The 16160-nt window shown below is 37.2% G+C and overlaps 1 protein-coding gene across 1 annotated transcript in view; it reads right to left on the bottom strand.

Annotated features, from left to right (window-relative positions):
* The window catches only part of ERICH1 (glutamate-rich 1), a 50771-nt gene that overhangs the window by 26247 nt on the left and 8364 nt on the right, over positions 1-16160 (bottom strand). Inside the window, exon 3 of the mRNA XM_008942134.1 lies at positions 10003-10137. Coding sequence (XP_008940382.1) covers positions 10003-10137 — 135 coding nt within the window. The remainder of the gene's footprint in view (positions 1-10002; positions 10138-16160) is intronic.

Below are 16160 nucleotides of genomic sequence, written 5' to 3'. Positions count from 1 at the left end.
ACAAATAGACATGGTTACCACTACTCACATACTCTTTTTCCTGTTGTCTTTCATTTTTCTTGTCCACTCAGCCATACTGATTGTAAGCCCCTTCATGTTAGAAATGAGCTTCCTACTCTGTTCTTACAGTGTCCAAAGTATACCCAGAACAGGGTAATGTATAACAAAAATTCTACATTCAGCTTTCCTCCTTCCCTGCTCCCTGTTTTTCTGAATGTGAGAACTGAAAATACTGCATTAAACAAGTCTCGTTACCAAGGAGGAGCATACATGAGCCCTAACAGAGAGAGGGGATGAGCCAGAGTTGTATGTTGATGCTTAGTATTCACAAGTGTGTTGTCTGTCAGTGGTTATTTGGCTCTTGACATGGAGGACAGCAACACATCCCTCTGGTTCAGTACTGACAGGTTCACAGGCAGTAGCAGAGCAGTGGAGGTTATAGTGTTATATACAACCAACTATGTAACTTATAGCCAAAATAAAAATATTGTGTATATTAATAGTGATTGGAAACCTCCCTGAGAGCTACAAACAATTGAATCCCCTGCTTCTACAGGTGATAAATGGAGAGAGAATGACGAAGTACTTGTGCAGCCAGACCAAGCCGTAAGTCTAACAACATGCTTTTCTCCTTTATCCAGCACCCTGACTTCTCCCTGCTGCTCCAGGACAGTTCCAGTACAAAAGCTTAAGTCTTGCTTATGTTCTCATTATGAAATAAAGAGGTGAGAGTAGCCGGGCAGTGTCAGATTTCAAAAGTGTTGGCTGGCTGCAGCAATTACAACCGTGCTGGGTTTTTGTTGGGATTTAAGGTGGTGGTGGTTGGTGCTGCTCTCCACTTTTTTCCTTCCCGATCAGTTGCCTACTGTCACTATGACAACGGGAAGCCGGCAACACAGCTGCGAGGAGGGAGAGGGGGAGAGTGCTCCAGCTGAGCGGGGAGAAGTGACTCAGCGGGGGAGGGACAAGAACAGAACAATAATATGTGACTCTAAAGGGGTGAGGGTCAGGAAAGAAGAGAAAACAGAAGGCCACAGTGCCTCTTCAATCTGTGAGGCTCATTTATTAAAGGAGGAGATGTTCAACCACAACTTTTGTCATCACTGTAATTTAAAAAAACAAACAAAAAAATGCCACAGAGATAAAGGCCCTAATTCCTTCTCTTCCTGCATTCACATCCTGCCACCTGACTAGCAGAACCTAATTTAATTGAACCACTTTCAGACTTCCAGATGTGTAGACAAGAGGAGATTCAGTCTGAGATGCCAATCGTGTCATGGAGGAATAAGGAACAATGGAAAGATGTAGGACAGGAACGATCAGAGAAAGTGAAGGTAATGTCCAGGGTAAACGTGCCTCATTAGCAATGCACTCGCTGGCAAGCTCTCACTCTGCTTAGGCATACATCTGCCCTCTGGGCTTCAACTGAGCTCTCTTTTCTTCATTACAATGCAATGGCAGAAATCAGGATTAAGGGTACATTGTTTCCTGCACTACATAAACACATAGAAATGGGATCTCATTTCAAAAGGCAGGTACTTTGTTATTCAACTATTCAAGGCTCTCTCAGAAACATGCAGAAAGTTAACTAATACTCATAGCATCTGCAAGAGTACTTAGTTACCATTCCAGAAATACAAATCAAAGACCTTTAATAAACCACTAACATGCAGCTAAGGCTAAAGTAAATCATTACCAGTGTACCACATTACTGTGATCTATACTTTCCTCAACACATTTTCAGCATTTACATCCTTTCCTAACACCGCACACAAATTTGGATTAAACATCTGGGGTAGAATTCTTTCCCATTCCACTTCCAAGACATTAGCAGAGTTTTCCAGACATTTTCCAGAGCTTTTTTAGTTTGTGTGCATGTGTGTTGGGTTTTCTTCCCTTTTTTTTTTTTTTTTAAATGGGTGTCTACCATTATCTTAATGTCACACAAGAACTACTGAAACTTCAGTGACATTAAACAACTCCTAATTCATACCATGATGCACAAATTCTGTAACAGTCCCATATGCTTGTGGATATAGTGGCATTTAGAAGATGCAAATAGTTACAGATAGTGATAGTTAGAAATGGCTTGTTTCTACTAAACCTAAACTAGTGATTCATATTTACAGTTTAAATTGATAGCCCTATTTGTGTTTAAAAAGCCTCAGTGGGCAGCAGTGAATTTCTTGGTGGTTTTCACACTCATCTTCAGGAGGTTCACACCAGTTTGATTTGAAATCAAAGAGAGGTGATGATTCTAGCTGGCTGCTTGACAGATGACTGAAGTTGCTTATAATACTGCTACAGGATGCCAGTAGTCTGTAGGTGTTTTCTCTAAGCGACTGCCCAAGCAACACCTACCTCCAATGTTTATAATCTCTATCACATGTAGTACGCTAAAGACAGATTTCCAAAAAGAAGTCACCACAGTAGTCAGCTAGCTTTTGCAGCATGGTACATGACCAAGCACCTCCTTATATGCATACATTTCATTCCTTGGAAGTCAATATGATAAAAGTTAAACACATGACTAGGAATCTGGACAACATTAAAACAGGTGACATAGGACTTAAAAATTTTTCCAAGGCAATATTAAATTAGAGAAATTGATTTAAGCCTTTCTTAAACTTGCAGTTTAATTCCAGTGATGTGCATCAACTGTTAATGGTGTCAGTATAAACATGAACACTACTGGATCTAGATTTTTTTTTGTAATGAAGTCTGAGATAAATTATTAAATACTTTATCTGAGCTCTAAAAAGAAAAATCCTTATTTAATATTCTTAAATCTCAGGAAAAAAAAAAAGCATTGTGGTGATCTTATCTACTAGGAATGTCATTGCGTCTATCAACAACTACAATGTCTGAAGAAAGGACATTCAAGGAGAAAACATCTGAAGTCCAGAATTCTTCAGCTATACTTGTCCAATATCTCTACTTGTTTGTGGCATCTTTTGCTGTAACTGCTTCCAACATGTTAAGCACACTCAAGCTGAAGAAGAAACTGGCTGCAGAGGAAAAAGTTGATTAACCTAACAGATACCTCCCCTTCCAAGTTATTGATTAATCTATAAACACCAGCAACACAATGGAAAGGTTTATATTAACAGCCTTAACAGAGGTGTCATTGTTGCTACAGCTTGCCTTCCAAGGATGACATACCCATAAGAATGTCTGAAGTTGTTGGGAGCTAAGGAAAATCTGCTATTCACAAATTAGGAGTCAGAAAGTAATTTCTGCAAGGAGAGAGAACGCTATCACCTATGATTCTATCACACACAAAGACACTGTTTTAATAATAAACTGTGACATCCAAACTGGCAGAAAATTAAAACCAGAAAATTAAAAATTAACTAGGGAATTTCATTAACAGAAACTTAAAATAAGATTTAGCCTGACCATTAGAAATACAAAAAGAGCCAGAACCGCCATATAATCACTACTTCCTCCTGGATGAAATATTGAAAATCACTTTTTAAAGTAATAACTGTTTTACAAGTAAGTTTCCACCTGCAAGTCCATATCATCCTTTCACGAAGAGGAAACACCCAAACTAATAAGTCTGAGGAAAGGACGAGACAAACTTTACAGCAATAGTTTTAGAAGTAGCTCAGTGTGAGATAGGAAAACTCTCTGCAAATTGTAAGAAAAATATGGACATCTCTCTATCAGTCATATTCACTTAATGTTATAATTTGAAATATGATTTGGTGTATCTGTGTTGCAAAACATGGACTACAATACTAAGTTAAGAGCTGTACATTAGCATCTTATTATTTGGAGATTATTATTTAGCATCTTTCATTGCTCAGGCATATTTCATGAAATCCTACATTAGACATGATTTTGATCTGTAAGCATCCTTTAATAGGTTTGTTGTTTGGTATCTTTTTTTTAATGGAATAAAACTGCACGGAAGTAATTTTATCACTTCTTGTTTGCAAGTGCAAAATCCTCATCTCCAAACCACCACAATCCCCTCTATTTGTCTGGTAAAAACCTTCAAGTATTCAAAACACAAGAAGCTGCCACAAGACTCCAGACAGTCAGTCTAAGAGCAGCTGACAAAAAATACTACAAGACAACGAGAGTCACAGGTGTTTTTTATTTATTTTTTTTCTTCTCCATAGCTCTTTCTCTCAGATATCAGATTCAGAAAAGCAACTGTATGTGGGCTTAAATTCCTTAGTCTTCAAGACAAATTGAGTTTATTTCATGTTGAGTTCTTCCCCCGAATGGAAATCTCTTGTATTTAAAATCAGTAATAGTGGTCACTGAGTACTGTTACACATCTTGATTTATAGTTAGGAAGGACTACACAGACAATATGTATTGTAACATCACTGAGATAACTGTATGCATAGATGAACTGACATGGAGCTTGAAAAAAGCAATGAGAACAGGGAAGTTATACTTAAGCATTGATTGGTAACCTACTTCTAAAAAAAAACCCACCCAACCAACCCAAAAAACCCCCAGACCCTAAACCACTAATTGTAAACATGGTCAAATACAGCTGCTTATCAGAAAATATCTTCCAAGAGGCTGTCATTTGGAAACAGTCACGGTATCGATATATCAAGTAACAGTTCTTGGTGGAATGCTGTGGCAGAAAAACATTGATGCTATTTTTTGATATAAAAAACAGAGTAGTGATTAGAAATCAAAGACTATTTTATTTCAACACACAGCCTTGTTGAAACCACAAATACTATGTGTGGTACTGGAGTTTATATATTTAAAAGGATGCTGTGAAAAGGGAGATAAATAAAAGAGCTACAAAAGTGACTTGAGAATTGAGGTAAATATCTTGGAGCAATACACAAGTAAATCTGGGTATCTAATCAAAAAAAGATTGATGGTGACTTGATTACTGTGCTTCTCTGTGGGAAGAAAATAGTGCTTAATAAAGGCTCTTTACTCAAATGGAGGAACGCAGTAAAATACAATTTTCAAATTGTCTTTTTCTTTTTTTTTAAATAGGGGGGTGACTTAACTATTAGATCAAATTACCAGAAAGTAGTGGAGCCTGTGTGATATCTTTGAAATGTGCACAGTTTGTGTGATTGGTTTTTTTTAACACAAACTGCTGGGGTAAGACCAGGGTAATAGAGGGTGTATCAATACTGGGTAAGACCTCTCTAACAGGTACAGAAGATTAAATTACATGGTCTAATGATCCCTCTGGTTTGAAGGCTACAAAAAGATTCGTAATGCTTGACTTTTACAACTGGTGCTACCCTAGCAGTGGCAAAGGTTTGCTGACTGCCTGAGCTACTTAAAACATACTGTTCCCTTGGTGTACTGAGTATATTGGTTCTATAATGTATCACATTCCCAACCACCCGCCAAGAACATAAGTAGTCAAAACATGATTTATACTAGCGTCTCTTCAACAACAAACATAGGCTTAAGCATTATTAATTCTTCCTAAAATGGCTGCCTTAAGCCTTAAATGAATCAAGACAGTACAGACAGATAAGAGATGACCTGATTATGCCTTTAACAAATTTGTCTTTTGCTGATGAGGAAGTCCAAACATTTTTGCCAGCAGAACCAAGCTGAAGAAATGCAGTATTTTTTAGGAGGTCTGCTAAGCACCCCTTCCCAATGTCACCATCTTTCACTGACACAAAATAATTTTCTGGGATGCAACTCATTTGAATACCTTAATTCACTTCTATGTAAATGGAGAGATCTCTAAATTCACACCCTCAGCTTGAACCTCTTGCTGCAGCGCTAGCGATTCCTTTCAGGATTGCCCTGAGAAAAACAAAATAAGCAAAAGTCCAAAGGGCAGCTACATTAACAAGTAACTCGGGTACATCTATCTTCTACAATTGCACTGCCTCAGGCCAACCAGCAAATTTAACTAGGTGAGGACGTGACCCACAGAAGTACTACATTCCAAGTTATTTCAGACTTGCCAGCTGCTAAAAGGTAGGAGGGGAGGAAAAAAAAAAAAAAGTCATTTGCTTCTATTTGTCCAACTTGAATATCCAAACAGGACATTTCTAGGACAAAGCACAGGTAGGTCTTACTCCTTTTGTCTGTATAAAGGGTTTCACCAAAGCTGGGTAGGTTGTCATGAAGATCAAGAAGGTATTACCAGATGAACACTGCATTGTAGTTCAAAAACCATGAAGGAAAAATGAGACATCACAAGAACAACAGGAATGGGTTATTAAGTTCAAAACAAAAAAATACACTAAGAATTTTCTTTGAATTTCTTTATCTATTTTTTCATGTGTCTTCAACTCCTGCACATTCCTAAACTCCTACGTGCAGAGTCTTTTATCTCCCGCAGTCTCAGGGTCTGGAGTTTGCTCTGCCCTGACTTCGAGAGACACCAAATATGACTTTGCAACTCTACATAAAAATCTGGATTTAATATTAAAGCACTTCAGATAGAAATTATACTCCAGCAGCCTGTTTTGCGCACAAATAATTTTATGTTATATCCTGTTATCATAGCTTAGAGTATCCAAGAAGAGAAATAGAAATTTATCTTTTAGAAGGAATAGAGTTACATTTTTAGCATTCATATTTTAATGCAAGATACAGAATCACCAGTCTTAAAATAGGAAACAAGAACTCCACAATTTTACTTCAACTCATGAAACTACTACTCAAAATATATCAAAATGAAGATGCCACTTCCTAGTAAGTTAAAGAATATAATTAAAGTTTCCTGGCTTCTCTTTTCAAACAGAACAGCCTTTTAAAGATGATCTCTCAAGTCACTAATCCTGATGAAGTATTTCTCAATAAATAGATAATAAAAATAAATTAATTTTGAGCTCTGATTTAAAAGCTTTAAGCTATGAGCACATTGAATTTATGACCAGAATTTCATGCATAACTTATCTGTAGTTTAGAACATTACACATTTTTAACTCCCTTGTCAAAAGTATAAAGTGTATGCTAAAAGGAAGTTACAAATTAATATGTGCAGAATATGAAAGTCAGGAGAAATTCTGTGCATTATTTCCTCCCTTAACTAATTCCTGCTACTCAATCCAGTCAATAGAAGACTGCCATGATCAGACCAGCATAGTTACCCAATTCCTCCAAAACAGTCAATTGAGTTTTAAAAAAATTTAGACACCTAATTCCAATTTATTATTCAAAGAACATTGGATAAATTTAGTTTTCATTATTGTCTTAAAGACGAGGCAGTCTTTGATTTTTCTTCTCAGTACTACCTGCTTACATGAAGAAAATAAACCTGGAAGAGCAGCTTTATTCCTCCCAGCTCTGGGAAGTCTATATTCAACTTTATTCAACTTTAAAATAACTTCTCAAAACCAGTTGCTGTCTAAATTCATATTCTAGTGACTGAGTATTTAATTCTTCCACAGCTGAATTTAACACAACAAAATATCAGCAACGGTATATCTAGTCCTCTTGATAATCTTGTTACATTAATTCAGATAGACATGGATTTAGTTTTCTTAATTTACTGAAAAGACATATACACTGATATATAACTAAGTTCTAACTGAAAAATTTTAAACCCAAAGTACGGTCAGATTGTTTTCATGAGACAAGTTTGATAAACAGTGAGATTAGTTTGAGTCAGGTTTCTGCCTCTTTGAGCTTCCATGGAATTTATTTCCCTTACTTGTAGGTCCAAAGGCTAGCAAAGGCTAGCAAATCAGCCTTTTGTTACCTAGCACATAGACAACATGCTCCATTTTAGGAAATGCAGCAGAAATTAGTCTGTTGCCCTTCCAAATGTATCATATAGACAGTCCTAGGAGTGAAACAGTGCAAACACTAGATCAGCATTTCTGCCTTATGGAGCTAGATCTTTGAGAATACTTGAGGCAGTTTTAAACAAATGAGATTTTATATATATGGAATGCTCACACATACAGACATGCGTGCCCTGTTTTCTTCAGTGTGAAAGGCTCTTACTGGAGCCTTCATTTATCCTTTCAAAAAAGACCTAAGTAAGGGACACACAAGTAAATCTAGGTGAGGAAACTAATGGTGTGATTGCCTAAACCATTCTTTTTGAGTTTTATGGGCACTGCCCGAAATCACAGCCTTCATCCTGCACTAGATTTTATGTATATACTTAAATTAAATACTATAAAACATACACCAGTAAAGTTAACCACGCCCCTCAACCTTGCAGGATTACCACAGGTCTCTAATTTTGCAACCTGTATTTAGACAGAACAAATAACAAGGGCCTTAAGCTGCAGTAAAAAAGATGTTGCATTAAACGGTAGTGAAACACCAGTGCAAATGGAAAATGGCATGTAAGAAAAGACTCCTTAACAGGGAGATTTTTAAGAACAAAATAGCCAAATACCTGGCAAGAATGACATTTATACTCAAACCTACCTTGCAAAGAGAATATAGATTAAAAACTTCCAAAGAACCCTTCAAACCTAACTGTTCTTGATTCTGTGATAAACTAGGAAAGTCAGGTAACAAATGAATCAAAAAACTAAGGGGCCCAAAATTCCAGATGCATTCGTTAACTGTTAAAAAAGTGGCTGCAGTCCAAAACCTACTCTTCCAGAACACTGAGACTGGGATCAGCTAAAAGAGATCACCCTCCAGCAGTCAATACTGTCACTAAGCAACACCAGAACACTACTTGTTGCTATCATGGTTGAGGACATTTATTTTGAAATACTAGAGGAAAGGATTAACCTAAAAATGAGCAAGTAAAGCAGTAACAAATCACACACTTAAGGATAGTCTAGAAACAGACTCTGAATGCTGAACATGAATGCTATCTAACACAAAGGGAAGTACAACCTGGAAGCTGTGCATTAGAACATCTTCCTTCCAATAATCCCAAGAACATCAAGATCTGCTGTTACATTACCTGGATAAAGTTACTTCTTCCTCAGTCCAAGAAACATCTTTAAACCTTTTCACACCAAGAAAATACATTTGTGATGTGCCACCAGTCATGCTGCACTTTGCTTCAGTCTCTTGGGCTACTTTGATAGTTTTACTTGCATTCAGATTCTCAGTGGAGCTCAGAATTGAGGACAGACCCAATTTCCAAGCCAAAAATTCACCACTGTGGGTACTGTTCTCAAAGGCAAGGGGCACTTGCCTTTGTCAGCAGGTTGTTATCTCAGGTTTTCCTTAAATTTAGGCAGTCTCTAAGTTGAAATAGATATAGTAGCTTAATACACACTGCTTATCAAGCATTTTACTTCAGCAGGCTCACCTTAATTATTCTCTTTGCTGTAGACTGTACCTAGCAGCAAATGACAGAGATAAACAATTTTGGACAAACACTCATCCAACAGGCACATAGCAGTTAAAAAAATGAAATTAATTTGTCTTATCTAAACTTACTTTTCTTCCAAGACAGACAATCAATTTCACTTGGCAATGTCATTCAAAAAATCATGCTTTTAACTGAGGTCAGCTTAGAGGCCATTTCTTCACAGATCTTGTGCTGCTTCTTCTGTATCCTTTGACAATACCAAAGAGTGGTTCTGAAGTTACCTGGTCACAGTTTCTCATCAGAAAGTCTCTGATCTCTAAAAGATTGATATCTCTCCCCACCAATTCCAATCAGGTGAATGTCTGTTCTAATTGAAAGAGGTAAATTTGAAAGTCTCTCCAATTCCTCGGAACATCAGGAGTAAGACTTACTAAAACATCTTTAGCTAACATTTACTCTTAAAAATACTATGGCTATAAGCAGGTATAATATGACTATCCATGTGGCACTGGGGTGGGAGGAGCTGAAGACTATCTTCAGTTACATTTTATGTGACATCAGTAAGATCAGTGGTGGCCTATGGCTGTAACCAAATGTTGAATCTGGTCTTCAAACTCAAAGAATGGAAATGAACCCATAGGGATGTACATCCTTATTTTGCTTGTGTTGCAAAACAGTGACACCCACTGGCAGCAACAGTTTAAATACTTAATTGGTGCAGTTTGGAACTACTTTATAAGAGTTGCTAAGAAGTTTCTCTCGAGAAAAATTCATCAGTAACAACCATACAGACTTACCTGTTGAGTCACCACCACAGTCTGAGTTTTCAGAAACTGAAATACTAATAGCATCTGGAGCTACTGCAACGTAACCCTCCGGAGGAAGAGTCACTGTGTACTTTCTCCTTGGAGACAGAATTGTATTGTCACTACCTATAAAACAGAAAAAACAAAAGTGTCTTGCTATTGATCTCAGTATAGATTTTCTCAAATGTTTTCCCAACTACCACAATGATATAAAGTGGTCTTGAAAATCCTTATAGAGGAAAATGAAGTAAGAGGATATCAGGTGTAGAACACTGAAATTGTCTTATGACCAACAAAACTGAACTGAATCCTGTAGCAGCCACAAGTAAATACTCCACAGATTAGTTCTTTCCACCAGAAACACTTTTTTTTTTTCCCCTTTGTGCCAGACAACTCTCCTGACCTAACTTCAGAAGAAGCTTCCACTTACAGTGTTAAGAGACACCCTACACATTTTCCTCCATTCAGCATGAGCAGACACTGTTTCTTTAAGAACTGTTTCATAACAAATGGAGAGATACAAGCTGATTATGAGGAGAGACAGAACCAATAAAAAAGGAATCACAGAACTGTGGTTTGTCCATTTGCAGATCTTTTAAACATAGCTTATGCTGTTCTGAAGGGTGCAAATTTAAAAGGAGTCTGAAAGCCACACTTGACTGAGCTCAGCAGTGCCTGCCCAAGAGGGCTCACCTCCTCATCCCTTTCCTGCTTCTTTCTGGGGTTGGGGGGAACGAGTGCCAAGGGCCAGCTTTCCAATGTTTCACTGTATAAGAAACTATTTGTGATGATGGCAGTAATGTTTTTGCAGGATTTCTTTCCCCTTTAAAAGGTATTTAAAAATACATGCAAGAGTGGTAACTGTAGGAATGACAGAGATACATCTCTGCTCCACTTACACAAAACCAGTCCAAATAGCAGACTGGTTTTTTTTTTTTTTTTTTTTTTTGTCAGTAGTGATAACAGTAGATATCAACTACAGGGAGACAAAAACCTTTCCAGAAGGTTAGGATGTTCAGGATGTTTCCATCCAGATGCTGCAACATAATTTTAGATGGCTCAGGGTGGTTCTGCACCCCCGCCCCCCATTCAGCCAGTTCCATAAGCTAGAGCAGACAGCACTAGCCTTGCCCACTTGGGAGCCATTTGCCCCTTAAAAAAATAGGCAGAACTGTTCAAATAATACACTGTAACAACATCTTTGGCAGGTTGACATAGTTAACCCTACATTACATACTTGCTAGAAGATCCCAGACGATCTGGGTCTATCATCAAGCTGCAGCTACGGTTGGGCTAATATCTGAACATTTAAAACACAGTTGGGTCATAGATTGCTACAAGAATTATTTATGTTTCTATTAAGTAATTTAACTATACAAATTACATATATATACGCATACACTGACATTTCCCAGACAGCACACTTCAAAGAGTTCAGCATGACTGATCAGCTTAGACATCTATGGTAAAGTACACTTCAGAGCATTCAAGGCACTTCTGAAAAGCTACACCACAGTTGTTTTCATCATCAGGATGTAATAAGTCTGTTTGGAACAAGCCAGAAATTTTCAAATTGATATTGATGATGCTTACTCTAAAGGATAATAAAGGAAAAGAAATAAGTAATACAGAAAGATGAAGAGCAATTATGTGATTTGGAAGATCCACTAAAATTAATTTGGAATAATTCTTCAACAGATTCTTTCTATGAAGATGATGCCAAACCACTGAAATGGCAGTACTTGAAGTGATTTCCCCCCCATTTAGGTTGATTAATGATGATGAGCTAGATGGTGATAGCTTTACATTACAAGTATTGATAAATGTTTCTTGAGTTACTACCTTCTGAACAATTTCAGGTTTCCTCTTTTTTCCCCTTTATGTTTAAATTTTGTAAAACAAAGATGATCATGAAAATATTAAACTCTATTTTCAGCAGTCCTGTACAATGCAAACCTTTTAATCGTAAAAGGGATAGATATACAGGGATAATGACTACTCAGGACAAAACTGTTATACCACAGAATTTGGACTACCTGCAATGCCTAATGTTACAAAGAACAGTAACAAGTCTTACTACAAAAACAAAATTGTTGAGTCATCACTTATAATATAAATAAGTCAACTGGTTTAAATGGGAGTCTCTCAATTATGCATTTATTCACCCCATATGCATCTTCAAGCAGTTTACTCGCCATAAATCAAGCATTAGTCTTTGCTAATCCTGTACAAGGGTGTCAAACCAAACTGTTACCTTATAATGAAAAAAGTATACACACAACTGCATTATCTCAGCACATCAACAAATCTCCCAGTCTCAAGCCGTTAAGTCTGGATTTTTACAGCCTGGGGCCACAGTCTCCTTGAGCTAAGAAGAGATGAGTTGGTTGTAAAGTCACAAACATTGCTGCAAAGCAAATGGCTAAGCTCATGAAAATATGACATAAGGGTATTTTTTTTGACTAACAAAAGTAATCAGATACTGGAAATAGTCAAGAATGCTCTTCTTTCTACTAGTTAAGAGGAATGAATTCCATTTGTGAACTTTTATTTTTGTGGGGAAAAAAATCATCTAAAGAATGTTTACAAAACCACAAAAAGAAAACGCATTACTTAAAGGCAGACTAAGAATAAAGGATAAATATTTTGAACCGAGTTGTCTCCTGTTCATTTTCTTCTTCACAACTTCCCCCACATGAAGAGCTCCTTTTGATGTACCTCAACCGTTTGCATTGGTTGTAGGGAAGTGCATCTGAACTGCCAATACCAAGGTGACATCTTCAAGTATGTCAGTAGCTTGGCTAGCTATGTTATCTCTCGCCGCCCTACTACAAACAAGTATTAGATCTTTTAAGAAGGAGCTGAGGGTGAAGCTTCCAGCCATGTCAAATTGTCAACTGTCCATCCTGTCCTCATCTCAGGCTGACACAGTATTCTTTGTTTCAAGGCTATTTTTCAGTATCCTTAAACTTTCTTCTACCTGCAAGCTCAGGTACATCACCCCAGCACAGCTCCCGGATGGCCTGAACACAAAGCATGCCTTGGGCACACCTTGAATACAGACATGGACACAACCCATGTTCATATAGCCTTGGGCATTTGCTTGGTGGTGAGACCAATTAAACCCTGGGTCTCTGCCTCAGCACTAGATAAGTCACACTGGGTAGAGAGAAAAAAAAAAAAAAAAAAGGTGATTATAATAAGCAACCTCGCAAAGAACAGTCAGTCACTTGCTGCTGGTCATTTGTTTTACTCAAATGGTAACCACCATCCAGCAGTGGAGATGTTGTGCTGCTGTGCTGGGTGACTGTGTCAGTTGACTAATTATTTCTCTACAAATTCACTACTGCAGGTAAGAACTTGCCTCTCACAAAACTATGGAACTCCCTTTATGGAGAACTAATAAAAATGGTTTACTATTACAGTCTCACTCCTTTAGCTTGTTTTAACACCTCTAGTGCCTAATCTTAATAATTTAACTAACAGAAAATTTTTTCTCATATGCAAACATTAGTATCCAATCCAACCCTCTAATTATCTGTACTTTACTGGAATAAACAAGGAAAGTCACTCAAGCCAGATTTTAGCTGAAAAAGATACCTGAAAGAATTCCAAAGATTCTTCATTTCTTTCTAAAGAGAGTTGATCAAATGTCTTTTGGATATCTAATTATCTCTTGCTACATTATTTGCTACCATCATGTATTTTACTGAAAAATACTGAAAAAGTATTTTCTTTTGCACAGTTCACTTCAGCTTTAAAATTTTGAAGATGTCCCCTCTTCTGTCTGAATGATAAATTTCCCTGCTTGCCAGGTCAAACTTCAAAGCATATAGTTCTATTCCAAATTGGACAATTGCATAGATTCAAACAAGAAAATAGTGAAAGAAAACAGTCAGACAATTAAACAGATACATGTTGTCCTCTGGCTCAGAAAATCCTCAAGCAGACGGCTGTTGGAGAATGTTGTGGGGAAGCCAATTTTATTTCAGGACTATTTTTGACAATACTGTATATTGGTCACTACATTTTAGCATAGACAGCTACACTGAATTTTTTGGATTGACCTTAATTTCTGCTACCTTATTCAGTTACCTTTGAACAGGAAAAGTCCACTATCACTGCGACTGCTCCTGATTCTTAGGATGTATACCATTTGTGCCTGGTAGCATCCTGCCACTCAAGTCAGTTCACTCCAGCCTCCCTCCTGACACTTCCTACACCAGAAATGCTTCACTTCATTAAAAAGAAAAAGTCCAGATTAGAGAGGATGCTTGCTCTTCTCAAATAATGGAAATGACTGTAAAGCAAAGGAGTCAGTAGTTAAGGCAGTCTTTTGTAAGCATTCTTTTTTATGACTTGGTGACTCAGTACACTCGATTAGATAAATAAAACTAGGTCTTTGAGATCTATTTCTGAAGAAAAATTTGCTTTTTTACTCATCGTCTGTTTATGCTTGTTCTGTAATGACTTGTGCCAGTTATCACACTGATGGAAAGCCAACAAGATGAATAAGCACAAGTAATTTCTCCTTCATCCCACCTTTTCCACATGTGAGGAAACAAGACCAGTGTATGACAATCTGCACCTGGTCCTGGTACAAGGTTTTACGAGGCAGAACCCTAGAGAGCTAACACTTGCCTATGGCTTAGGGTCTGGAACCAACTGCTACAACAGGTCCCCCCCCTCCCCTGCTCAGCTCTGTCCCCTGTAGGGAGCATGCAAATTGAAGAGAATGGAAAAGGGAAAGGATAGCTGATGGCCAGCTTTAGTTTGTCCTTCCTAACATACTAAGAAACTAGATTTCCAGTGAAACCAGACAGAATCATTCACTGGTACCCATGAGTTTTCCTTTTCAGCTAAGCACTTTGTAATATTTGAAAGAAGGGTTTACTTTATGCTTCATGAGGTACGTTTCAGCCTCCCTGTTCAAGCTTAAGTATGATTAGAGGAGGAGAATGTGAATAAGAGAAATGACAACATACAAAGGAATGATGATACATGCACTCATATTAAATGTCTCTGTGCTTCTACAACTGCTACCAAATGAGTCACCTTTTCTTTAAGCCCCCTACACTTTGGAGAAGTTATCTACTTTGTTTTTGATTTATTTTGTTTTTAAATTCTGTTTTGTATTTTAAATTAACTTTCTGTTTTATTAAAACCTGCTCTACCAAGGTTTGAACACCTGTTCCAGATTATTTTAACACTTCCCTGTTCAGATTCAACATCCATTTGAGAAGCATCTAACTACAGTGTTGTTACCAAGCGGTGCTGAGATCTTCTGCTAAAACTGCCTTTAGAGTTTATTTGCAATTAAAGGCAATCAAAGCTCCCTTCTTGAGGGCTTTAGAATAGGGTGGGTTTTTTCTGTCTCATTTATTGGCCCAGAATTATTTCTCAAAGCTCTCTCAGTACCTACTCTGCAGGCTTACGGAAGTCTTTCCCATGGGATAACATTTTGCCAAACTGTCTTAAGATTTCTCTCATTCTAAAGGCTCATAGTTTATTTCCACTGATACATTTGCACTTTTTATGGCTATGTATTTACTTCAGTGCGGCATCTTCAGTAGAAAATTAACATTCTCTTCCACTGAATACTAGGCTGTACCATATTCTCATTTGTATTTTTTGGAATCCAATTTCTTTCTTAAATGATACCATAGGTCATTTTCTATATCTGCATAAAGGAAAAAAAAAACAACCAACACAAAAACAACAAGGCACTTTTTTCTTGCTTTTCATTCCTTACAATCATTTCTCATGGCTAGTAAAAGTGATATGGCGATCAAATTTTGGTTTAAAACACATTTTTAAACATTGTTTTCTGTTAATATTTTCAGTGGAATAATTACAAAAGTTCTTAATGAAAGTAACATGGTCAAACTTGGAATTTACAGACCTCATTATATCAATAAAGTTTTTTGAAGACAAGATGTTTGATGCTCAGAGGACTAGAGCATTAGAAGAAGAAAACAACTTTAGAAAATCCTTAGAAGTACTTCCTCATTGTCTTTTCCTTCAGGCTGATGGCAATGAAAAAGTTTAGAAGGAAACTGAGGTCAATTCAGAAGTACCCATTTTACAAGGCTCAGAGTTGGTATGGGAAATTCATAAAAAAGAAGGAACAAGAGAGCTCAAATTTATTT

The sequence above is a fragment of the Merops nubicus genome, unplaced genomic scaffold (genome assembly GCF_000691845.1).
Source record: "Merops nubicus isolate BGI_N331 unplaced genomic scaffold, ASM69184v1 scaffold5966, whole genome shotgun sequence".
NCBI lineage: Eukaryota > Metazoa > Chordata > Aves > Coraciiformes > Meropidae > Merops > Merops nubicus.
The sequence above is the reverse complement of the archived record's forward strand: the minus strand, read 5'-3'. Positions and strand labels throughout refer to the sequence as shown.